The sequence below is a fragment of the Protopterus annectens genome, chromosome 10.part0, assembly GCF_019279795.1.
Source record: "Protopterus annectens isolate FY-2018-M chromosome 10.part0, PAN1.0, whole genome shotgun sequence".
Lineage (NCBI taxonomy): Eukaryota > Metazoa > Chordata > Ceratodontiformes > Protopteridae > Protopterus > Protopterus annectens.
In genome coordinates, this window is record NC_056744.1 from 287,451,452 (window position 1) to 287,479,347 (window position 27,896).

General features: G+C 38.3%; 1 protein-coding gene across 1 annotated transcript in view; it reads right to left on the reverse strand.

Annotated features, from left to right (window-relative positions):
- Positions 1-27,896, reverse strand: part of LOC122814129 (polycystin-1-like) — a 1,441,736-nt gene that overhangs the window by 204,233 nt on the left and 1,209,607 nt on the right. The window contains 1 exon segment of the mRNA XM_044086744.1: positions 18,717-18,845. Coding sequence (XP_043942679.1) covers positions 18,717-18,845 — 129 coding nt within the window.

Below are 27,896 nucleotides of genomic sequence, written 5' to 3' on the forward strand. Positions count from 1 at the left end.
CAGCACACTGAGAAAATAACACACACACACACACACACACACACACACACACACACACACACACACACACACACACACACACACACACACACACACACAGAGTCAAGCATCCCCTCAGCGCGCGCACATACACACACACACACACACACACACACACACACACACACACACACACACACACAGTCAAGCTTCCCCAGCACACACACACACACACACACACACACACACACACACACACACACACACACACACACACACACACACACACACAGTCAAGCTTCCCCCCAGCACACACACACAGCCAAGCTTCCCTCCAGCACACACACACTCGTTCAAGCTTCCCCCCAGCACACACACACACACACACACACACACACACAGTCAAGCTTCCCCAGCACACACACACACACACACACACACACACACACACACACACACACACACACACACACAGTCAAGCTTCCCCCAGCACACACACACAGTCAAGCTTCCCCCCAGCACACACACACAGTCAAGCTTCCCCAGCACACACACACACACACACACACAGCCAAGCTTCCCCAGCACACACATACAGTCAAGCTTCCCCCAGCACACACACACAGTCAAGCTTCCCCCAGCACACACACAGTCAAGCTTTCCCCAGCACACACACACACACAGTCAAGCTTCCCCCAGCACACACACACACACACACACACACACACACACACACACACACACACACACAGCAACGCTTCCCCCAGCACACACAGCAACACCCCCCCACACACACGTGAGTGAAATCAGCAAAACAGTGAGCAGTTGTAACTGTTGCAATAATTACATCTGAAAAAAAAAATAACATGGAATCAAGTAAAACGCAGCAAATGTATGCACGCACACCCACTCCCCCCCCACAGCATACATACAGACACACAGATAGCAATGCTTCCCCCAGCACACACAGACACACACACAGCAATGCGTCCAAACACAGCAAATGTATGCACATTACTTTTCCATTACTTTTCTTTGGCAAAGAAAAATGCTGGTCTTTTAATAACCGAGACAAAACGGAAATTACGACTTGGAAGATGTGACTGGAAGTATGCAGCGGATTCTTCATAATGACCAAATCTCAAGTAGGACAGAAAGTAAACACACAAGCTTTTTTTTTTCTTTCTGTATCCACTTAAAAAAGCACAGAAGCAGTCTAGCATCATATTTTAAAGCAGCAGCTTGAACGAGTGTGCCAGTGAATAAAACACATGCCATGGCCTGGCAGCTAAGGAAACTAAGCATCTCTGAAAATAAGCAAATAAACGTGACCAAGTCAAGTAAACGAAAGCAACCGCATAAATCTGAAGCAGTTTTGGATCGGACTGCTAAATGAAAGAAGCTCCTTTCATCTGGTATACTTTAGGTTAGATTAAGTGCATGTGTTTGCTGCCAGCCCGTTAGCTAATTGCGACTGTTACCAGAGCAAATGCACATTCACTAAAATGGGCTGGCAGCAAACACATACACTTAATATAAAGAATTCAGTACACAAAGGCAGCAAACATTGCTTATCTGAGCAGAACACAGTGCACATGCACAAAAACATCTTGACAGTAAAAAAATAAGTATGCCTCATAAGCAGGAAAGATTCACAGCCATTCGGACAACACAAATATCGAAAAATATGTAAAAAAAAACGTACTTTCTCAAGCAATTAAGGGGAAATGCACAAATTCCTTGCTGGGGCTATGAAGCATTCCCACACCCTCCAGGGTAGGGGAAGGACAAGGTAGCGGTGACATCACATAATGGGTGGGTTTCATTGTTGTACTTGGAATCAGAGGCCGGCCGTGGTCATGTAACTTTGGAGGAGGGAACAGCTAAGAAAAAGTTCCTGAACTGTCTAGTCTCGATGATGTCAGTATTTGGGTGCCTTGAGCAAGCTTTACCAACTCACGAGAGAATGGATTTGAAAGCAAAAACTACATGGTACGCTAAGGTAGGCTCTGATTAGAGAAGTATAGTGAAATGTAAATATTTTAAATGGTGATTTGTTGTTGCTTGATGGAGGGAACTGTAAATAGGGAGCGAAAGGGCTGAGAGGTTGAGGAATTTTTTGTAGAAACCCGTCATACTCCTTTAAGAGCATGCAGAGACCACAGTCAGCCCGGGGCTGGTTTCTCCCTCTTTCTCTAGATTTCCTATAAGACTCCCCACTGGCACAGCTATAGAATTTTGATCTCAGCTGAGTGGCCAAGTCAAGACCTCCAGCACCCTCTCTATCCAAGCAGTGCTTTGTGTCCCTGCCCAAGTAGTTAATACAGACACTCTTTGAGGTTTGATTTACACAAAAAAAAAACAAAAAAAAAAAACAAGTAATCTCTGTGGCATCCTCGAAGTCTCAAAACAACCCACTAAACAAATATAGTGGGTCCAAAAACAAAACAGTGTAAGAAACATCTCTGTGTGGAAGATTTTCCGTCCATATATCTCTAGTTAATCACTGTATATTAATCAGACCAGACAATAGTAGTAGAAGTAGCAAACTTAAAATCGTCAAGTAAAAAAAAAATAAAAATAATAAAAAATATATAATTGTACAGAATTACTAAGCATTCAAAAGTAATCCAAGCAAGGCAGGCAGTCTGTTTCCAGTCGAAAATCCTTTATCAAGTACACAGACTTGGATTACTTTTGAATACTTAGTAATTCTGTACAATTATATATTTTTTATTATTTTTTTTACTTAAGATGAGTTTAAGTTTGCTACTTCTACTACTATTGTCTGATATGATTAATATACAATGATTAACTAGAGATATATGGACTGAAAATCTTACACACAAAGAAGTTTCTTACACTGTTTTATTTACACACAAACACAGGCATGCACACACACACAGGCACACACACACACACACACACACACACACACACACACACACACACACACACACACACACACACACACACCTGGGAAAGGCTGGCACAGGTTTACTAGCTATGCCCCCTTTTGCCCAGACTATAAGGTAGTTATCACTGCCACTAGCTAACTGCTGATCAGCTGCTTTAAGGCCCTTAACGAAGGGTGTCCAATCTTACTGTGTAATATTAATATTAGTACAAATGGTAGTTTGACCAAGAGCAAGGCTATTAGGAGTGGCCCACACAGTGTCACCAAATAAAGATGCGAGTGCTCTCAAAACTAAAATATCTCTACAGAGATCAGCCACAATGAAAGTTTTAAATATATTTAATAATAAATAATAAAAGAACAAGAAAGTACTCAGTATATATTCACAGTGACATCAGAGTTCAAAACTACAGGAAATATTTAAAACAACATTGTAGGACAGTCTCAAATAAATAAAGAACAATATCTAAACTAAACTTCACTATATTTCTGACTATATCTAAGAGAATCATACTATTCCCTAGAAACATACTTCATATAGAGCAAGAAGATGTGGTGCATGGTTCTTGTCAGGTCCAATACAGAATGCACTGTCTCTCTCAGAGAGTTCTCAAATTAATATCTCAAATATTACTGTTGGGATAGCTTGCAGAATGACATAATTTCTTGTCATCTGACTCTATCCCAGGTGAAACCCCCACTGATGGAATCTGGCAGTATTTAGCATCTACCTGTGAAAATAGATAGACCTCAGATCTTTCGTAAATGCTGGAAGACATAAAACAATAGCATTTGTTCATACTTTCAGAGGTAGTAATTAGTTCACTCTGAAGACAATATAGAAAGCTTCTCAGCCCAGACATTATGTCTCCGGTCTAGCCTATAAAGTAATTTAATTTCAGCTATTTTTCTGAAGTTAATCTCCTGTATTCTAGTTTCCAATGTTAAAATGTATACATTTAAACAGTTACAATAGTGCATGCACATTTCTGTTCTCTTTTAGCAGGGCACACTGTGGTTACATTTTAAGTGCAGGCACTTTATAAAATACTTTTTAACACGTCTGACAGACCAGTTTGATATACACATGACATACAGTTCTAATACATTTGTAACACAAGCATCTAATATAGATCATGTCGATTTTCACAAATGGCATGTAATTATTTATAAAATTCCAGACAGCTGTGCTGGCAGTATCTCCCTTTGTCACAGGGAGAAAAAGAATAGAGGAATTAGATGGGGTTTCTCCCTTTTTGTGGCATGTATGTGTTATTCAGTGTCCTCTTTATACTTCCTTTGGATTTGCATGAAATATCACAATATTTTGTTTAGAAAATTTGCATCTAGGTACATAGATTTCACTGCCTACCACTTTTAACATCGTTTGCACAGGAAAGACGCAAATACTAAGGTGTTTATTTTCTCCCTCATTGGTCATAAACCTTCTGAGTCTGTGATGTTGCAGGTTTAATGAAATTTTTTGATATATTATATCAAAACAGTACATATGCTGATCTGTTGTCATAGTTGATAGAGAAGTACAGGAGAAATGACATTTGTTACAGGGTGAGTGCATGGAGGAGGATGCATTATTTAAACAAATAATTGAGAATATATTGAATAATATTTAACAGCATAATCAAAAGCAGTTGCTATTTTAGAAAAAGAAACAGCTCATTTAATCACTCTCAGTAGCCGAAACAAAAAGCACTCACACATTTGTTTAGAAGATGCCAAAATATAAAGTGGAGTCGCTGAAAGAAAATGCACAAGTATTCTAAAGCAGTATTTCCAAGTGCACCCATTCTATGTGAATAGACAGAATTACCTTATACCAAAGAAAGCCAAAAATATCAAATTGTGGGAACACAAAGTGGAATGCAGGAGAAAAAATGGCTTGATCTGAAAAAGAAAATCTCATAATTTTGGCAGGCCCCGTTAGGCCACAAAGGATAGAACAAATGATAAAACAATACTAATTTGTTAAAGTTTTGCAGCTGTATTAATACAGCCTAAAATATCCAAATATGCTAGTATTTCTTTTTTTCTGACAATGCAGCAAAAATCCCTTGCCACATAAGATATCACAAATTCTTTCCATAGTACTTCAAGCTGTAAAAACTACAAGAAATACCTAGCCTAGGTAATGTTTTCACTGTGTGATACCTTAAACCTCCTATAATAGAGGCCCATAGGATACATGCAAATGATCCCTTAAGGACATCAAGTGTTTCAGCTATATGGCTTCGGAATGTCGATGACTTTTTACTGTTTCTTTTTGGGTCTTTGTGGCCTATTACAGGAGGTAAAAACTGCAGTGGTGGTGCTGCGGTAGTGTTGTGGCCACACAGTAAGACGTTGTCCTGTTCAATTCTCAGCTAAAGCGTCTCTTGTGTGGAAACATGCGTGAATGGGAGTACCTTCGTTGAAGGTTGTGCGTCAGAGCTGGCAACTCGGCACGTAAAAATCTGCTGCCAATCATTAGCAGACCGGAGTTCCGCTGTGGCGACCCCTCACCGGGAAAAGCCGAAAGACACAACAACAGGAGGTTTAAGGTATCACACAGTGAAAACTTTAGCTTTGCTAGGTTTTTCCCTGCAGTTTTTACTAATTGGTTTGTCTGTATGACTTTTTAACTTTTTCGTTTGGATAGTACTTCAAGTGGGACAAATAGATGGCCAGACAGAAGTACTTTGAAAAATACTGAAAATTGTGAAATGCCTAAACTGGTAAAGCAGTTTTGCCATTTTCTTAATGCTCTGTGTTTTGAGCCATTCAGTGATTTCATAAGGTTACATACTAAATGTGATATCTATCAGAATTTAGATCTAAGAGTGCAGTTTTTCCATGCTGCAATGGCATTCCTTATTTAAAAGATGCAGCTACTTTTCCAACAAGTACAAACAGCTTAGAAACTTGACCAAAAATCTCATTGCCAAAGATAAAAAAGGAATTTTATTTTAACCCTCCTACAGCTCTACAATCAAATCCCAAAAAATTTTGGAATTCAGTCTTCCAAATACTGCATCCCGGAAACCCCATCTCTCCAAATCCCTACCCAAATAAGACACCTGATGAAACTGCTTCTATCTTTAACACCCTCTTCATAGAAACTGTAACAAAAATGGTTAATACAAACTCTTCGCCTGGTAAGGACTCATCTCACAGTCTTATCTCCTATTTCCAACTCCTCTAAATGTTTTTCACTGCAACCTGTATCTACTACTTATATCAAATCTCTTCTCTCCAAACTAAAACCTGCTCCACTTCTACTGGCAGCATTCCTTCCTACTTCCTTCAGCTAGCTGCTCATACTCTTGTTTTCCTGTGTCTTTTCTAATTAACTGCTCTATTACTGAGTCTACAGTCCCATCTATCTGGAAAAAATTCATCCCACAACCTATCCACAAAGGAGGTAACTCCCTTTATTCTGTCACCTCTCTCTAAAATACTTGAAAAATGTATACACAAGCAAACTTTACAATACCTAACACGGGAAAACCTTCTCACCCCCACCCCAGCATGGTTTTCGTCCAAAACAGAGTACCACCACAGCCTTTATCTTCTTTACTAACACTATTTCACAGGCTCGTGATAATAACAAACTTGTATCCTGCCTATTTCTTGACCTTTCAAAGGCCTTTGATGCTGTCTCACACGCTGTACTCTTGAATAAACTGACATCTTAATTTCTCCACTGCTACTGTCTCTTGGTTTTCTAGCTGTCTAACTGATAGATTACAATCAGTGAAATGGCTGTTAGCACTCAGTCCCCCACTTCCTGTAAAAATGGGTGTTCCCCAAGGATATACAACTACCATCCTACTATTGCATGGAACAAACTTCCTCTTCATATCAGGTTACTAACTCATCCTAAACAATTCAAAGCAGCTGCTAAACAACACTTAAAAACTCTTTGGTTGTGCCTCTGTTCTCACCCTACTTAAAATGTATTCACATCCCCAAACTTCCCACAATCTGCCCAATCTCTATCCTCCATTCTGCAATGTTTCTACTTCCCCACCCCCTAGCTTTCTCTACATGATAATAATATAACTCTAACCCTAGCAATACTCTTCTCCCATTAAAATACCTCCTCAAATACACTTTGCACTGCAAAATACCTCCTCTAATACTGCCACCTAATTACATTAAATGCTCTACTACTGAATTATTACTCAAATTAATGATGGCTTATATATATATATATGGTTCTACCTGACATAGTCGAAACCACACAACACCGACAACCACATCACCGACACCACATATTCGACAGTCCATAAACACGAAACCACACATAACCGACAACGAAATAACCGACGGTACACAAACACGAAACCCCATACACTGCACACACCACAATAACAATTAAAAACAAAACACATCCCCATTCCACAAACCACACACACAACACAAGCACACCAAAATCCTTACAAGCCCACACTAAACCTTACCCTAACCCTAAGGTCCGTCACTATCGCACACTTACCTACCCGCTCCTAACCCTAACTCACTTAACCCGCCTATCGCTCCCTAACCCTAACTCACTTAACCCGCCCTATCGCCCTAACCCTAACTCACTTAACCCACCCCTATCGCTCCTAACCCTAACTCACTTAACCCACCCCTATCGCCCTAACCCTAACTCACTTAACCCACCCCTATCGCTCCCTAACCCTAACTCACTTAACCCACCCCTATCCCCACAGACCGTCAATCTCCACACTTACCTGCCTCGCACCCTAACGTCCGTCACTACCGCATACTCACACAGCCTTTCCCCATGTCGGCATCCTCGGCGTTGGTGTTGTCATCCGTCGTGTCGGTCTTCTGCATTGTCGATGTTCTGCCACTCGCGATTCGCGTCGGTCTTCTTCGTTGATCTTCTGGAGCTCAATTCGCTGTCGGTCTTCTGCGCTGTCGACGAAGTCAGGTAGAACCATATATATATATATATATATATATATATATATATATATATATATATATGGGTCTATATGACTTCGACAGTTCTATGATCGACTGTTTATTTCGACAGTTCATTTGATCGACAAGCATTTGCCCCCTTCCCCAATGTTGTGTGACCGTAGAGTTGATATATATAGTTAGGGGTGGTGTGGGGGGGCGAAGCCCCCCACCTAAAATGCTTGTCGATCAAATGAACTGTCGACCAAATAAACAGTCGATCATATCATATATCATATCTGTCGACCAAGTCATATAGACCCATATATATATATATATATATATATATATATATATATATATATATATATATATATATATATATAAATGTTTTAGTTTTTGTTTTTTTAATTTTTTTTACTAATGTTCTTGAAATTGCCTTTCTGTATAAGATATATGTAAAAATGATTTCTTTGAACTTCTGAATATTTACATATCAATGTATTATATAATGTTTTTGGAGCTTTTCTCCCCCAGCCTCCGCTGAAAAAGGGCTATTATTACTCAGTTGGACTATTCCAGGTCAACAAATGTAAAATAAAATAAATAAAATAAAACAATTCCAGAACACATTGTGTATTAAATATTTGGCCTTAAAATATTAATAATAACTGAAATTATGAGTTTGCTTTTAATCTGGCATAGACAGACTAATGATTCCAGTTTTTAATATTGTAATAACAAATTTGCAGTGCAGTCATTTCTTCAGCATTTCTCATAAATACTGCAGATACTAAATTAGGCCACGCTGGTGCAACGGTTAGCATTGTAGCCTCACAGCAAGAGGTTCTCCCGTTCAGTTCTCAGCTAGAGTGCCTTCTGTGTGGAGTCTGCATGTCCTCCCAGTGGTTGAGTGATGTTAAAGACGTGCAAGTAGGTGCGTGCGCGAATGGGCGTGCCTTCTTTGAAGGTTGGGCATTGGGCTGGCAACTTGGCAACGTATAAATCCACTGCCAATCATTAGAAGACCGGAGTTCCACTGTGGAGACCCCTAACCTGGAAAAGCCAAAACACTTTTACTGCAGATGCTAAAATTTAAATTCAAACTAATTTTTAATTTGCTCCACCTCTGCAGCTTTCCTCCTCCTCCTGCCCCTCCCCTCCCCATGACACTGGGTTAACCTATTCAGTCTTTTTGGGTAACATCCTTGCAGTTCATTCCTTGTCTAGGAATAATGGTAATATGTACTAGAAGTAATGCCATCATCCATAAAGCAGGTCAATTATTTTGACGTTGGTTTAACTCTCAGCATACATGCTGATAAGCATCTAAGAGCTGGTGTGTAGTCAGCCTTTGCAATGCACTAAAACATCAGCTAGCTCTGTAACTCTTGAGGATGAGCACCTCCATGTAATTCCTTGTCTATACCATAGGTTCCATCATAGAAAGCATGGCCCTGATCACATGCTTCTTCTCTCCCTGAGAGCAGGCTATGCATCTTCCAGACTCCCTTCTCTGTGCCAGCTCCAACAGGTGTTTGATCTGTTAACTGAACTTGGGACACCCGAGATGCAGTCAGGGCTTTATCTCTGTAGACTATTGGAGTTAAATTCAAACAAAATTACCCCTAGAAGAACAGTTTACTTTCTCAATGCAATAGTCCATAGGTTCATAGGTTCATAGGGAGTCATTAAGCATGGAGTTCATGAGACTATTAAGGAGCTTAGCTTAGATTCTCAGTTGCCCCAAAGCACTATCATGTTAAATACATTGCCCAAGGTTACACAGTAGTGCCACAAAGCATTATCATGAAAGTGCATTGCCCAAGGTTACACAGTAGGCAAATTAAGGTACAGTGAATCAAGTCCTTTACCCCAGGAAGCAGCTTGTTAGCAGCTCATAGTCTTAGTCCCTTAGTCTTCTGTGCTAATGGCCAATATGTTTGCAGATGACATTGTGATCTGTAGTGAGAGTAGGGAGCAGGTGGAGGAGACCCTGGAGAGATGGAGATATGCTCTAGAGAAAAGAGGAATGAAGGTCAGCAGGACTAAGACAGAATATATGTGTGTGAATGAGAGGGAGGATAGAGGAATGGTGAGGATGCAAGAGGTGGCAAAGGTGGATGAGTTCAAATACTTGGGGTCAATAGTTCAGAGTAACAGTGAGTGTGGAAGAGAGGTGAAGAAGAGAGTACAGGCAGGATGGAGTGGGTGGAGAAGAGTGTCAGGAGTGATTTGTGACAGACGAGACAGAGAGACCTGTAAAAGTGAAAGGGAAGGTCTACAAGAGGGTAGTGAGACCAGCTATGTTATATGGGTTGGAGACAGTGGCATTGACAAAAAGGCAGGAGTTTGAGCTTGATGTGGAAGAATTAAAGATGTTAAGATTTGCACTGGGTGTGACAAGGGTGGACAGGATTAGGAATAAGTATATTAGACGGTCAGCACAGGTTGGAAGGTTTGGAGACAAAGCCAGAGAGACACGATTATGTTGGTTTGGACATGTGCTGAAGAGGGATGCTGAGTATACTGGGAAAAAGATGCTAAGGATGAAGCTACCAGGTAACAGGAAAAGAGGAAGGCCCAAGATAAGGTTTATGGATGTAGTGAGAGAGGACATGCAGGTGGTTGGTGTGACAGAGAAAGATGCAGAGGACAGGAAGAAATGGAAACAGGTGATCTGCTGTGGCGACCCCTAACGGGAACAGCCGAAAGAAGATGATGATGATGATATATATATATATATATATATATATATATATATATATATATAGCTGTGAAACATGACAATTTTTATTTTTTATGATAGGTCACAAAAAGGACTGTTTTGAAGACTGAGCCTAAAGTATGATATAGCCATTAATGCTATGAAAATGTCATTTGATCCAGTGTGATTAAAGCCCCATGTCTGTCAGTTTTCAATTCTTTTTTCACTAAACCCATCCTTTTCAAAAAAGGAGTGAGACAATTTATTGCACTGTGAGTCACCTACCCATGATTTGTTAATAGTACATTCAATAAAATGTGTTCCTTGAAATGCTATGCTACAGAATTTTAATGTTTTGTAGGGAGGTTCCCCCAAATTACAGTAAAACTAATTACAATTCTGCTGAATCTTAGTAGAAAGAAAATGTCCTGATTTTCTCCTTTCTTATATCTAAGGGTACTTTTCTTAGGGAAACCATACTGCTTGTAACCCAATCATTCATTCATTCAGTACAGCTGCTTGTAACCCGATCATTTATTCAGTACAGGGATCAGCTCCCATTAAGAAAGGATTCCTTGTGTGAAGTCAATGCAAAACCTATGGACTGTAAACCTGAGGAGTTAAGTTCATTACAAACGCACCTGCTGATCCTGTGGGCAGCAACTTCAAAAAAGCAAGAAACTTTCTGCACCGTATCACTTAAATGTGCTAACTCCATGATTATACAACTGCAGGTAAGAGTAACATCCTGCTAGGGTGAAAAAAGGTGCTTGTGTGTATTGAATTCTTGTAGTACAGCACTCAAAAATGATAACTTTAAGGGTCTGTTCTGTTTAAGGAGTTGGGATTAGGGAGATTGTGTGTGATGGGAGATTTTTATTCATTTGGCAGGTCTCTCATTAAGAACATCTCACCCCGTATAATTAATAAATATCAATTTTTCGATTGTTTTCACATTTTTTCAGCATCAAAAAGATTTTTATATGTTCATAGATTTATAGGTATATACTATGCAATAATCACAAGCCCCTTACAAATTTAGCTAAACTTCCTAAATATATTCAGCAAGTTTTTGACACACTAGAGGTTATTTTTAGGGGTATATTTTAATGTGTATATGTAAGTTAGAACATGGTTGGTCAGACATTTACAGGCTACTTCTGTCCATTAGAGATAGAGGTGCCAAACCAGGAATGCATTTTTGATTTCCTGTCTACTGGTCCAGTGTATGCTTGACTGTGGATAGGAAGAACTCTGCTTCATCTGGATGGGAAGCCTGTTCCAGAGAGGGAGTATTCTCTGAGACACATATCTGTCCCTCCAACAAGTCCTATTTATGTCACCGGCAAGGTTTAAGTCTCTGAATGAGATACTTCTGATTCTTTTTGCTTGTGGATATGCAAAAGATGTATCAAAGTGGGATCCAAGGACACCTTGCATGCCAGGCATAGATTGCCCTCAGCAATCTGTAGGAGATTCTCATAGAACATATTGTTTACACTCAGTATTGTGCTTGTAAGGAACCTCTGTGGATGTTCCAGTTGTTGCATGTGCCTAATCAGGTACATACTGAAGGGGGCGTTATACTCAATGATGGGCCTGATGAGGGGTGAATACAGCACAATGATAACTTCCTTTGAACTGGATGCCATTGCTATACCCTTATTTATAAGTTGAGTAGTGCAGAATAATTTCTTTACTACCTTAGAAACATGTAAGCTGAAACTATTGGGTCTTGTCTTAGGGGTGTGTTGTCAATGAGATAGTTTCCTAAGGTAGCCGAGTTTCCAAATGGCATTGTTATGCATTTTATGGCACTGAGTTTTATACCACAGTTCTGGCACCAGTAATTTGTCTGTGTTAGCCCTTCCTGGAGGATGTTAGTATCTTGAGAGGATTCTATGACTGCTCCTAGTTTGCAATCATCAGCAAACTTGATCAGCCAAAGATGCATAATATTGGCCTTGACTTTTCTGAAGTAGTTGCCAAAAAAGAATGGACCCAACACAGAGCCCCGAGGGAATCCACAAGTGACTGATCTCTTTGTGGAGGTGGACTGCCCTATCCTAACTTCTTGAGCCTTATATAAGAGCCATCTGGATATCCAGCTTGTAACATAGGGGTTTATTCCTAAGTCCATGAGTTTGTTTATCACATCTGAATGGGGTATTGTTTAAGATGCCTTGGCCAGATAAAGGTATGTGGTATGCACTATTTTACCTTCATCCATTGCTTTGCTGACCTTCTCAAAGAAGTCTACCAGGCTGAGTAGGCATGATTATTCTTTGAAGAAATTAAACTGGGTTAGATCTAGTGTTTGAAGGTTTTCTATGTCATTATTTATCATTCCCATGAAATTCTTTCCATGGCTTGGCATCTGAGACTAGTCAGATTTATGGGTCTGTACTTTCTAGGATCAATAGTTGGGCTGCCCTTGTGCAGAGGGCAGACCATTGCAGTTCTCCATTAGTGTGGCAGAAAGCCTGACTGGATGCTATGATTGGTAAGTGCTATTTGGGACTCATCCTAGGATATTATCAGGGCCCATCAATGCAGTGTTCTTGGCATTGGAGAATGCATTTAGGACCTGTTTCCTAGTGATAGTTGGAGGGGGTTTATGTTTCATGGTATTTCTTGGGGAGGAGTGGCTTTAGGAAAGAGGGGGTAAAACTGAAGCTGAATTTGTCAGTCAGTAGGTTTGTTATATCTGCCAGCTCCATGTACGTGTCTCCATTTGCTTTTATTTCTGCACCTTGTTGTACACTGTATTTGAGGTCGCAGGCAGAGCTAAAGAAAAACTTATGGTTGTCCTTGGCCTCAGAGGCTATTCTTACCTCAAAATAGGCTTTGCTGGTCTTGATTGGCCTACTGAGTTGTTTGTTTAGATTGATACAACATATTTATATTAAGAATCCACTAGGGTAGCTTTTTTTTTTAGTTTGTTCTGAGTTTATTTCTGGTGGGCACAGATGACTCAGTGCTTCTATTAACCAGTGTTTCTATTAACTGGATTGGATAGAGTTTCTGTGAACAGTTCCACGTAGGCAGTTGTATTCCCAGGATCTGATAGGACTTCACATTTTGCGAGGCTGTTACTTAAGAATTGGAAGTTTGCCTTTGAATATCTCGAAACTGCTGTGGGGTTAGCAGGGGTCATTTTTTTTTTTTTTTTTAAGAAGCCAGTTTTATGGTCTGACCTTAACAGAGAGGATGTTACACTAGGGGGCTGCAGCATTCTCCCATGTTTGTAAGGACCAGGTCCAGAATGTTTATTCCCCTAGTGTGGACACTTCTGATTCAGTATGAACATTGTAACAACAACTATAATGAACTGTGGACATGACAACCCAGGCTGAGAAATTTGGAAATTCGCTCTATAATATGTCATGCTGTCATGTGTAGTGCATATGTTTCAGTGCACTCATGTTTATTGTATATGTTTCAGTGCACTCATGTGTAGTGCATATGTTTCAGTGCTCTCATGTGTAGTGTATATGTTTTAGTTCACTCATGTGTAGTGCATATGTTTCAGTGCTCTCATGTGTAGCATATATGTTTCAGTGCACTCATGTGTAGTGTATATGTTTCAGTGCACTCATGTGCAGTGCACATGTTTCAGTGCACTCATGTGTAGTGCATATGTTTCAGTGCTCTCATGTGTAGTGTATATGTTTCAGTGCACTTATGTGTATTGTATGTATATGTTGCAGTGCACTCATGTGTAGTGCATATGTTTCAGTGCACTCATATGTAGTGCATATGTTTCAGTGCACTTATGTGTATTGTACGTATATGTTTCAGTGCACTCATGTGTAGTGTATATGTTTCAGTGCATTCATGTGCAGTGCACATGTTTCAGTGCACTCATGTGTAGTGCATATGTTTCAGTGCTCTCATGTGTAGTGTATATGTTTCAGTGCACTGATGTGTAGTGCATATGTTTCAGTGCACTGATGTGTAGTGCATATGTTTCAGTGCACTCATATGTAGTGCATATGTTTCAGTGCACTTATGTGTATTGTACATATATGTTTCAGTGCACTCATATGTAGTGCATATGTTTCAGTGCACTTATGTGTATTGTACGTATATGTTTCAGTGCACTCATGTGTAGTGCATATGTTTCAGTGCACTCATATGTAGTGCATATGTTTCAGTACACTTATGTGTATTGTACGTATATGTTTCAGTGCACTCATATGTAGTGCATATGTTTCAGTGCACTTATGTGTATTGTACGTATATGTTTCAGTGCACTCATGTGTAGTGCATATGTTTCAGTGCACTCATATGTAGTGCATATGTTTCAGTGCACTTATGTGTATTGTACGTATATGTTTCAGTGCACTCATGTGTAGTGTATATGTTTCAGTGCACTCATGTGTAGTGCATATGTTTCAGTGGTCTCGTGTAGTGTATATGTTTCAGTGCACTGATGTGTAGTGCATATGTTTCAGTGCACTGATGTGTAGAGCATATGTTTCAGTGCACATATGTGTATTGTATGTATATGTTTCAGTGCACTCATGTGTAGTGTATAAGTTTCAGTGCACTCATGTGTAGTGCATATGTTTCAGTGCACTGATGTGTAGAGCATATGTTTCAGTGCACATATGTGTATTGTACGTATATGTTTCAGTGCACTCGTGTAGTGTATAAGTTTCAGTGCACTCATGTGTAGTGCATATGTTTCAGTGCACTGATGTGTAGTGCATATGTTTCAGTGCACTGATGTATAGTGCATATGTTTCAGTGGACTTATGTGTATTGTACGTATATGTTTCAGTGCACTCATGTGTAGTGTATAAGTTTCAGTGCACTCATGTGTAGTGTATATTTTTCAATGCACTCATTCTAGCTTATAGTGCCTATTTTGTATATTTCCAGTTTACAGAAATAGCTCCTTATCTCATCTAGATGTTTTAGTGGCTCTGGCTTCTTTAACTAAGTAACTTACCAGCTAATAAAATGTGGAATTAGAAAGTGCAACAAGTTATTAACAAAATGGCATTAATATTGTTAGTCTAGCATGTCCTGCACTAAAGAAATTAAACACAATTTGTCAGTTATTATTCTTATTTTCATATTTACGTTCATATTTTGTAATTGAGAGCCCTACAAGTTATTGAGGGTGTAGTACGATATGCTATCGTGGATGACAGAAAAATTCATTGTCAGTGCCCATTTATATCATACTGTACCTGAGATATTACTAGTTGTTTGCTAGTCATTATGAAAATAAACAATGTTTCCATATGTGTTTAATACTTCAAAAACAAAGTAATTTACAAATTGGGCATAACATCAGGTGAAACTCTAGATGCTGTTGAAAAAAACTGTCTTTGATATTTGCAGTGTAGGTTGCATATCTTGAGAGATAATTCAATGTTATTTGCATTGCTAATTATACAATAAAGCATACAGTATGTTTTCATATTTCTGTAAACATCTCAATAAAAATGCACTCATAAAGGAATTTCTTGATGTGAACTGAAAGCTTATGTCTGCTTAACAAAAATGTTTGAATAATATATGTTTAGGACGTTCATTTTCTAAACATATAACACTTTGTGAAAGTGTAGCAAAAACATAATTTTGGGTTTATGTACATTATAATATGTTATTTATGGAAAGAATTTGAATGCAATGACTATTATCGCTGTAATAAATACTTATTGATTACATTGCTTTTTGTACAGTTTTAATAGTTTTTATTGTTCATAAAATATTTACATTTGTTTATGTTATGCTTTTTAAATTTATTTTTTTCAAAAATGCACTGGAATGCAAAATGAGTATAGGCTGCTAGACATGTAACATTCTATACCACATATGTGTTAACGAAACTGCAATGAAGGAAATGTCACTTCCACCTAGGTACAGAACTTCAATAATATTTGGATAGTAGAGCTGACACCATCTCTGTATAAGAACATTATGTGAACGTCACCCTTAATTATAATATCTGGGTAGCAGAGCTGACATAGTCTCTGTACGAAGGTCTGGAAGTGACTTTACTGTCACAGAGATCAGTCTAAAACAATGAGTGAGACAGTCACACAGAAAAAACAATCAGTAAAAACTAAATGAAAACTCCAGCCAAGCTGGAACTTCCAATGAGTGACCTCTCAAACCTCTTGGATCAGAGGCACATGGGATATATGCAAATGATGCCTATGAACACCAGGTGTTTCAGCTAAGGTTCATTTGCATATATCCCATGTGCCTCTGATTCAAGAGATTTGAGAGGTCACTCATTGGAAGTTCCAGCTGGGCTGGAGTTTTCATTTAGTTGTCACAGCAATCGGTGTTTTTTTATTTTTATTGACCTGAGATTGAGCAGTTGTTAGTTTTCAGTGAACTTGGTAATGTCTGATACAATATTTTTGATTAATTGAGTTTTAGATCAATTTGCATCAAATAGGCCAGAGCCAGGGTCCATTCAGCATGAATTTCTTTGGGTTATCAGTCTGCATCAGCTATTTTGGCATTTTTAGGGACTTTGTTTAACTGCCCCACACCAATGATCCTGACTCCCACTATTAGTTCATATAAAATTATTTACATCTGTATATTGCCCTGGCCCTGTAGCTTAGGATGTGTGTGTGTGTGTGTGTGTGTGTGTGTGTGTGTGTGTGTGTAAATACATAACATATATTTTGGATGTAAAATACTTCCTCCAATAGCAATTACATGTGCTACAGCAAGTTTGAAACAAGTTTGAAACATTCAGCAGAACAACTATTTCACATCAAAAATATAAAAGGTATATAGTAATGCAAAGAAAGAAAACTAATACAAACAAATTAAAAGATAATCTATACTTTAAGCACAATAATGCCCTCCCATGTGTGTTATTTTGGAAATAATACTGTTCCAAGGGTGTAGTAGCCCTCGGCTGCTGGGCAGGCATTATTTCCCTAACAACTCACACACTGTCAGGCATTATTTCCCTAACAACTCACACACATTACATGCATAAAGGATAACAAAGAAACTGATTATGGAACCAGCTGGCAGATCTGTACAGATGAGGTAACAGGCATCAAATGTTATCCTTGCCAAGTACTGCTGGGATCACAGCTTCCAGTCAATGTGTAATTTCAATTAAGTGTGATTTAAAGATAGTGCAAGCAAACAGAAAAGGGAAACAGATTAAATATTACAAGTTATTTCTTATTTTCTTTCTGTTTCTGGAACTTGGAGTTAGTGTATTATGAATTGCAGGGGTGGGTGTGCTATTTTGTTCAGTGTATCATTTGAGCTGTGTGGTCACTTAATTAGTGTAGGTTTCAGTAACTGAGGATTAGTTCCTATGAGGGATAATTTCTAGTGTTACAATCACCGGGACATCATGCATATGGTCTTTTGATGACTGGACTGTTCCATATGAATACATGCTTGCTCAGGGATCACAATTAGGTACCCTGTTACCAAAGAAAGCAAGATTTATTGTTCCTTTACTGTTATATGACCCCATAAGATACTCTCTTTAGAAATTTATATTTCTGGAAATTATATATCATTTTACCATCATGCCTGCAGATGTTTGGGTCTGGCAAGGAAAAGGTATTCGTAGTTAATCCTTGTTTTTTTTTCCTCTGACTGGGATAGTAAAGCTAATATGTCCTTAAAAATTCACATATGTGTTACTGTGCAGTATTTGTCACACATGAGAGGAGATCTGAGACAAAACTACAAGAAACTTTATATCACTGAATGATGGACAGAGAGATTGGAAAGGATCCTGTATTGAATTATTAACCTTCACAAAGCACAATGTAACTTAATCACAATCTAGAGATGAAGAAGAAGAACAGGCTTATCACAATGTGTTTAAATAAAGACTACACAACCCAGGCAGTGACAATGGAAAAAAAAAGTTACTGACAAACTATCCAAAGACTATGAAAGGAAGCAAAGATTTTGAGTACGCCCACGTAAAGGACATTTGCAGCATCACCCTGAAGGAGAAGAACGGTCAAGTATAACATTTTGTACTGTGTATATGGAGCCCTTTGTGGGAAAGAAAATGTTTAGCCATCAAATCAAAATGGCTGGCTCTGCCACATTATTTTGAGCTATAAAAGAAATAAAACCTACTTATAATGCTGCAGAGACATTAGCATCAGGATAATCAGCCTCTCATTGACATGGTCCTTTAAGAGCACGCTGATTTTACTTGATGACAATCACGCTTACCTTCTATTAATCCATTTGCAGGCTTCTAGTTTTCTTAACAGACTTCTGGTTCCATTTGTGTTGGCTGCTAAGAGTTGGCTGTACCCACCACCATCGTAGATTCCCAGTTCACCCCAGTACCAGAATCTACTAAGACAGAAAAAACAGGAAAAACACATTTACCTGAAACTGCAGGTAAAGAATGGGTAAAACAATGAAAACTGATATTATTGTTTAGCAATAAAATTAACTTTTGTATCCATTATCAACACGTTTTATATTTATGTCAGAATGCTTTGTTAATGCCTTTGAAGGTAATCATCTGTAGTCTCAGGAATAACATTTACAATACCCTTTAAATCATGTTTAAATGCGTGCCTTGTTGTCTGATAACTTAGTAAATTAAGCCATTGGGTTCTTGTTTGGTTCAGCATTTGTAACTATATTCTACAGATGAGTTCTAACATACAAAGTAAGCTGAACAGGTTGTGTATATTGGGTGAGAACACAACTAAAGACTCAAACAAATGTGGGACACTTCCTTTTTAATAGACATTTCTTTATAAGCTTATTACATCCAAAATGCATTGCCATGTCAGCAAAGGCCAAAAAGAATCCAGAAGCATGAGGATGCTGTGTGTTGTCAAGATATATTTTTGTTTATGTCCAAAGATATTTTTGTATAGAAATGTTGTGCCAATGTTAATCATAAGTGTAGGGCTCTATGTGACTGAAACATTACTCCTTCCTAATCTGTTGAGTCTGCACTGTATTGAAAAGTCAGTTCTGACTATGTGTCTGACACTGAAGGTATTACGTTGCATTACACTATTTCCCTATGTTTTAGTTGCACAGCAGTGTTTCATCATTTAATAAAAAATACTCTTTTTAAATCTTGTTAATGAATTTGCCCGACTCCTCATAACTTAAATTTACTATTCCCTGTACTTTTCTATCATCTTTCCTCTGTTTTGCATCTGGAAATAAGACTTGTTGTACAGTTCCCTCTCATGCTAAGCATTGTTTATATTCATAGATTCATGGATATTTTAAGACCACTGCATCTCATGTTCAATTATGTCTTGCCAATACCCTCCTTCAGACTGCCCTTCACTTCTAAAGGAGGGCCATAATAGTCTGTACCAGTCAATCCCAGAGTAAATTTGTGGATACCTAGCCAGCTATCTAGATGGCTATATTTGAAAGAAGACAGTCATAATATTTAACATGCATTGGATGCACTGGATTACAACCCTGACCATCTACTGTGTTTTATTTATCTGTTGATGCAAATTTAGGTCCCTACTTCTAGTACAGATGAAGCCATTGGTCTTGAAGGGATACAGGGACTCCAGGACAACTGGGGCACTGTAAATGAGATAGATATCTCTGCTCAAAACTGTGTAAGACACTGAATAAAAGGACAGAGCTTCCAGCCTCTTTTAATAGCTCATGTATTTTAGGCCTGTGATCTTTTTGGTTAGGAAGCCTCGGAGTATTTCTACCTGTTTGATATGTTTCATGGGAAAAATCCTGAAGGAGGCATTGTACTCAGTAACATTTCATCAATGCTGAGTATAAGAGAGTGATTACCTCTTTAGACTGTAATGATATTCCTTTAGCAATTAGCTGTGCTAAATAAAAGCACTTATTGACAACTGTTGTCATATGATGGTTAACAGAGAAAGAGAGAGAGAGAGAGAGAGCGAGAGAGACAGAGAAAGACAGCAAGAGTTATTAATCAAAGTTCCTAAGTCCCCGAATACATTTTTATTTTGTAGTGGTGTATTGCAAAATGACAAAAATAACAGCCAGATACTTCCAATGTTCTTTAATGAACCACAAAAAATTCTCCTAGTGCCTTGGCAAACAGCCTTTACAGAGCAGTGGTTCTGTGTTGTCTGTCGAATATTATGAGGCAGGGACTGTCTACCAAAGTGATGATACTAGACCTTTTAGCATTTAGTTTAAGCCATACCTCTCAACCATTCAGTGCAAGAAATCTGGACAAAGCCTAAAATAATTTTGAGACAAAGGCCCCAAAACAGAGACCGATTTTAAATATTGGTATTATAAACTTAGTTGCTAGAATAATAGACTTTGTGTTAGCATGCATTTTTCTGAGGGATATGAAGTCTGAAACTCAAGTATATTTCATTATTTAGTGACTTTGACTCTCAGTGATTAGCCAGAAAACATCAAATTTTATGAGGAATAGGCCAAAATATAAGGCAAAAATCTCGACATTCTGTGAAAATTTGAATAGTTGAAAGGTATGGTTTGAGTCCATTATAGTACACCAATAATTTACTTGGGACAGCTCATTCTGAAGGATTTAGGTGTCAGAGGGTGACTTAACAACAACTCACAGTTTGCAGTCATCTGCAAACTTTGTTAGCCAGAGGTCTTGGCTCTCTGCATGGAGATCTGAGAAGTAAATGACAAAAAAAAGAGGTCCTAGTACTGAGCCTGAGGGACATCACTGGTCACTTTTATATTTTCTGATGAGGCACCTTCCACTTGCACTGTGTGGGTTCTGCCTTTCAGCCATGATATCCACCTTACAACATATAGCTAGATATTTAAAGCATATAGCCTCTGTTTGATATCAGCTTGGGAATAGTGTCAAAAGACTTGACCAGGTCATTATACACCATGCGTACTGCATGTCCATTCAACAGTTTCTTTAACCCTTTTGAAGTTTACCAGCTAGAACAGACAGGATCTACTCTTCACAAAACCAAATGGTTGACAGTCAAGTTTAATACAATTCTTGATATAACAGTTTCTTAGCTCAGTTATAATATGTTCCAACCATGGCTTTGCAGTGAGGCTTATAAGGCTGACAGGTCTGTAATTAGCTGGACTGGTTGTAATGGCACCAATATGGAGGAGCATCACAACTGCAGTGTCCCACTAATCAGGGAGATAACTAGTAGCTTAACTTAGGTTAAACAGTTTAATGAGTAGGTCTGCAAGGATGTGTTTATCACTACTTATTAGCTCATTCCCTCCAAAGCATCTCAGGAAGTTTGCACTGTAACTTCCAGTGGGCGGCGCCTAAGCCTTTTGACAGAATCAAATTATGTGCTCACATTTCAAACAAATGTTCCTATCTCTGGAACCATAGGGGTTATGAAAGTGGTATAAATGGCAAATTCTTCAGCACAAACTATTTTTATAATGGTAGTATTCTTTAGGTTCTAGGTCTTAAACTGAATATTAAACACACTAGCTATTATATTTGTACTATTTTGTAAACAACTTAGAATATCTCAGCAATACACATACTGTCAGCAGCATTTTGTTCATCTAGCTGAGCGCTTTCATATGAAGCTAAGGAGTTCTGTCTCTGTTACTCGGTTGATGAGATATTTAGAAAACATTGAAAATTATAGCTATATAAATTAATATAAATAAAAACAGCAGTTAATATCTATTTACCTGCGCTAGACAGAGGTAAAATATTAGTGAAGTTGAGTTGGCTATTGTGTAAACTTCAAGATGAAAATCATTTAAAACCTTGAACATAGCATGGTTTTGGAATTATTGATGCAAATATGAACAAGCAATATTCGATGCCGAGAGGCATCAGTAGGAGTTAACTGTAGATGCCCCTGGAGGTGTCACTTGGATACGAGTGAAGTAACTAGGATTATTGCCAGGACTCATGGAGAAAGTGTCGTGTTAGTAGTTTCAGTAAATGAACTTTAGAGATAATTAGGAAAGTAAGGGATAAGGTTATAAGTCTTTGAGAGAAGTCAGAAATACATTTCTTTGCCCAGATATTGGAAGTGTGTGCTTAGTCAGAACAGCAGGCATCAATGTGAATGGGTTCAGAGCAATGTAAAGTGTTGTTTCTCAATGTTTCAGCATAACAGACAACATAAAGAAGGTTTTATAATTATCTTTGGTTTCAGAAGCCATCCTAAGTTCATGGGCTGTTTTACTGTATCTGAATAAGTTTTTCATTTTTTTTTTTGTAATTCATTTTTTTCTTTAAAAATAAAACTTTATTATTTATGAACAATAAAACAATGTTATAACAACATTATAAGGAACAACAAATACTGGATTGGTTGTAAGGCCACCTTTATGGAGGGCCATCACTACAGCTGTGTGCCACTCATAATGGACAAAACCAATAGCTGAACACAGGTAATTACTTTGTGAGACATTAACAAAAATAGATAGCAGATAAGGAGGTGAACAGGAAAGGCCAACATATATACATACCGATATGTATAAAATCTAGTACCACTAAAAGTTCTGAGCATAGTCCACAACAAACACCTGCCACGATAACCATTTCTCTAATGCTTTGTTTTTGAAAGCTGTTTCTGGTATAGATAGTTCAATAGTAAATAATGCCCCTGTCAATATTTTCAGGTGATTGAATGTGGCGTGAGGAGGTTTTCCATCTTTTTGTTATAAGCATTTTTTAGCAACTGTCTAGCAACTGATGCAGAGGTTTGAGGCTTGAGATGTAGTTCCTGTGGTACAAAGTTTGATTCCCTCATCCTTCACTTGCCAGGTCACTTAACTAGACAGTGATTGGGCAGTGGGGATTTGGGCTAGGATTCTAATGGTCCCCTGCACTGAAAGCCTAGTAACTATTGATGTGATGTGATGTGACGTAATCAATAAAAATAAAATATTTAAGTGCCTTCAGTTGGGAGCACTGAGGCAGATGTAGTCACATTCTCCAATAAAAAAATCTACCATAATTACTACAACTAAACCAGGCCAGAGAATATCACAGGCATCCTACAACAATGCTTAAACACATCCAGGAAAGGGAATTCCCACAACAAGTGAGACAGTCTCCCAAAACCCCACATGAACATCTCCAAGAAGTAGTGGCAGCACTGGTATAAAATCTGTTCAATTTAGCTGGTATGTAAAAATGCTTAAACTGGCACTACCTTTCAAAGGAACTGATCTTGTGAGACTGTGTTGCAAACCTTGGGGCTTGGAGAACACTAATCCAGTGAATTTTGCTTATTTCAGTATGCACATTTTTTTTTTTTTCTTTGCTTTTGATATTTTCCATAAGAAGAGTGGATTTTTATTTTTTGCTGATCTGCTCATTTAGGGTGATGAAGTAATGTGTACACAAGCTGACAAAAGTTAGCACTCAATAACACAGGGGGAAATATAAAACTTTCAAGGCAGTGTTATACTCGGTAACCGTAGAGTCTAATTTAATATGTGATATGAAAATTGGTCAAGTATTTCCCCCAATTAAAAAACTATGGAAGATATGTGGGTGGGGTGGGAGTTAAGTCTGATATATTGCCAGAAATACATAACCCAAGCAAACAAAATGATTTATGGTTAGACGATGCTCAAGGAATTAAGATTTGGCCTTGGGTGGAAGGACTACTTAAAAGTGATACTGAAACTTACCAAATGACCCCAGCTGCTAAAAAAGAACAAAGCCAGCATGGAGACTGTCAGGGAAGGGACAGTAGTTAAGACTACAATAAGAGAAGCAGGTGTAGAAACTAAAGAAGACAGAAGCGAATCTCATACTGAAAGAAAAGACGAAGAGGGACTTAAACAGTATGTTAATCTCATTCCTGCTACACCGAAGCAGAGAGCAAGTTAGAAGAGAGAGAGGTTTATAAATTAAAGCAGGACTCTAACAGGTAAAAAAGTAATACAACTATTGAAGCAGAGAAAAAGAAAGCCATCAGTACCCCGGGTGGGAAATTATTTTCATAAGTTATGTTTAATAGACAATGAAATAAATGAAAAAGAAAATTCTGTACTTGCATTTATTGGAGAACAGGCCACAACCTATATTTCATATCGGAATACTGATAAAATAACAATAACTTGGTTTACCTCTAGATAAACTATGACAATTTTATGAAAGTTCAGTGAGAAGGTAATACACTATGCAGAGCTAAAGAGAATACTACAAGAATTGGCGGGAAAGCAAAGGAATGGAGCTTCTTCACATCATACCCATACTTTGAACTAAGAAACAACCTGCTCTACAGGATAATCAAAGTTAAATAAAAGATACAGAAGCAATTATTAGCTCTACGGCCTTTTAGAACACTAGTAATGAAGTCAGCACACAGATGCATTTTGGCTGGTCATTCAAAAAAGGGTAAGACAAAAGCTAGGATTTTAGATAGATTTTACTGCATTGGGGATATGAAGAAAGGAAGAATATAAACAATTTTATGCAGCTTGCCCAGAACTCAACCCAGGGTTTAGGATACCTTTAATGCTCTTACCTATCATGGAAATTTCATCTAAATGTATAGCGAAGGACATTGTTATTCCACATGTAAAATTAAGTATGGTATGGGCCATCAGTATATCCTGCAAATGACTGATATGCAACAAACTTTCTTGAAGCAGTACCTCTGTGAAGAGTTCAAAGCAAAAGAATGAAAACTATTCTTTTATAACTTTAAAAATTAAGTTACAAAAATTATAGAACTGGATGGGAGAAACCGGCACCAACTCTGCTTAGCTTTCTCTTTTCTGCTAAGGAAGTGCCTCAAGTCTCACTTAGAGCCACACCATTTTAACTGTGATATGGTAGACATTTATCATGTTTGCTCTATGAAATGAAGAAACAACTCCTTTAAAAGTGTGATCCAGCATTTTAGAGTCAGAAGGGCCCTGGATGAGGAGAAATCTGTGCATACAGCCTACCTGGACCTGTCCAAGGCATTTGACACTGTCCCTCACTAGGCATCATTGACAAACTCTCCCAGCTAGACATCAACCCTTATATCGTAAGGTGGGTTGCAAACTGGCTCTATGACAGAGCCCATACAAAATAGGGGAATCCATCTCCAACAGCAGACCTGTTACCAGTGGTGTTCCACAGGGATCGGTCCTGGGACCCCTACTGTTTGGAATCTATTTCTCTGAAGTACAAGCTAAAATCAAGGGACTGTGGCTGACAAAGTTTGCTGATGACTGCAAACTGGGTGTGCACATAGAATCTCCAAAAGATGTTAACATCCTTCAAGAAGGTCTTACACAAACAAATGATTTGTGCCAAAGTCATGGCCTCAAATTCAGTGCAAAAAATTTATTATCATCCCTTTCAGCAAGAGAGGCATGTTCCTGAAAATTACCACATCAATGGCAATACCCTAAGTATGCACACAGTGGTGAGAGATCTGGGCACTCAGGTTGACAGCAACCTTGTCTTTGATCACTATGTCTCCAGAGTGGTAAAAAGGGCATTCTATTTGGGTCACCTCATAAGTAAGGGCATTGCCTTCTGAAAAAGTGAAGTTATCACATCCCTGTACTCTTCACTCATTAGGCCAATAATTGAGTACAACGGCCCTTTTGGCATGCACCTTTCAAAGCATCTGCAGCAATTAGAGAGACCACAAAGGTTTCCACAAAGAAAATTCAAGGTCTTCAGCAGCTATCCTATGTGGATTGGCTGAAATCACTGTCACTTTATTCTGTTTCATATAGACTATTCAGAAGCAGTCTTTGCCTTGCATATAAAGAGATCTCTGACCCTGCTTTATTGGAAATGCTGCACATCCACAAGTCAAACAGTACACGGGTTACTCACTCTAAAGACCTAAACCTGGTATGTGATATCAATAGAACCTGCTGGAGGGACAGCTTTGCCTCCCAAAGGTTACCACACCTTTGAAATAGACTACCACTTCACATCAAAGCATCTCATTGGTCCTCTTCAAACACAATCTGGATGATTGGATGGGTAATCATAAATTCGCCCTGAGGGTTCTACCTGTGTCCCTCTTGGACAGGAGCAAGAGGTGCTGATCATGGTAACAAGGGTAAAATTTGGCTAGGCTTGTAAGAGCCCCCTGGGCCATTAGCCTAGGAACTTCCTATGATTCTATAACTGCCTACAGTTAAAACAAAAGAACATATGGTGAGAGCACAAGAGAAATAACAGAGAATATATAAGAAAATGCTTGTCTCAGACAGTTTAAACCATGGGATAAGGTATGTGTGTTACTGTCCGCTTCTGAAAACAAGGTCTTAGCACAGGGGCAAGGACCTTTTTAAATTGTATGAAAAGTAAGTGAATTGAATTATAAAGTGTGGCAAATGGGGAAAAAAGGAAACTAGAACAACTATTCACCATATAAATGTATTGCGACTTTGGAAAGAAACAGAAGTTTTTCTAGTAAGGGTGTTTGCAGAAGAGTTAAGGCCTTCATAGTATGTCCTGAAGTCAAAATAAATGATACATTATCAATGTCTATGAAACAGATAGCAAAGTAATTTGTTCTCAGGAATAAGGGCATATTTTCAGAGTTGCCTGGGAGGACAAATTTAATCTAGCAAAACACAAAAAACATGCCTTTGAGAAAGTAAGTATAAAATTCAATTTCATACCAGAATCTCAATGCCAAGTATTTAAGAAAGAAGTAAATAAAATATTTAAACTTGAAGTCACAGATGAATCACAAAGTGAGTGGAATAAACCCATTATACTAGTTCCCAAGCTGGATGGGTCTATATAAAATTCTGTAAATACTAAGGGAAATTAAACAGCATATCTAAATTTGATTTGTATCCCATACCTTGAATAGGTGAAGTGAATTAAAATTTGGGCAAGGCTAGGTTTCTGTCCATTATGGTCCTAAACAAAGGTTATCGACAAATTCTTTTAGCCTCATAAACTAAGCAAAATAATTTATCTTTTCATACCAGATGATCTTTTTCTTTACAGATTAATATTTTGGTCTCCATGGAGCACCTGTAACATTGCAAAAGTTGATGGACAACATTCTTAGACCACATAACATATATGCAGTAGACTACAAGGATGATGAAGTAATATTTTTCGAAGTTTGAAAAAGCCATCTTCCTAAAGTTAAAACCAATTTAGATTCCCAACATCAGGTTGGGTTGACTGCCAATTCAGATGAGTGAAGCTAGGCATGGAAAAAGCCCAATGTTTATATTATACAATAAGCCAAGGGGTAGTGAAGCCACTCTGGAAAAGATCCAGCAATGTATGAATGATTGGTTTCTTTTATATTACTCCACAATTTGTGTTTTCCTTGTAAATAAGCCACCATTAAAACTGAAAATCTGGTTTCAAAGACTGTTGGTATTACTGCAAGAACTGCTGCATGTTAATATTAATGCCAAACCTCAACCAAAGCTATCTTAGCTATTATTTTAACTTCTCAGTATTGGTATGGCCAATGCCCCTAAAAAATA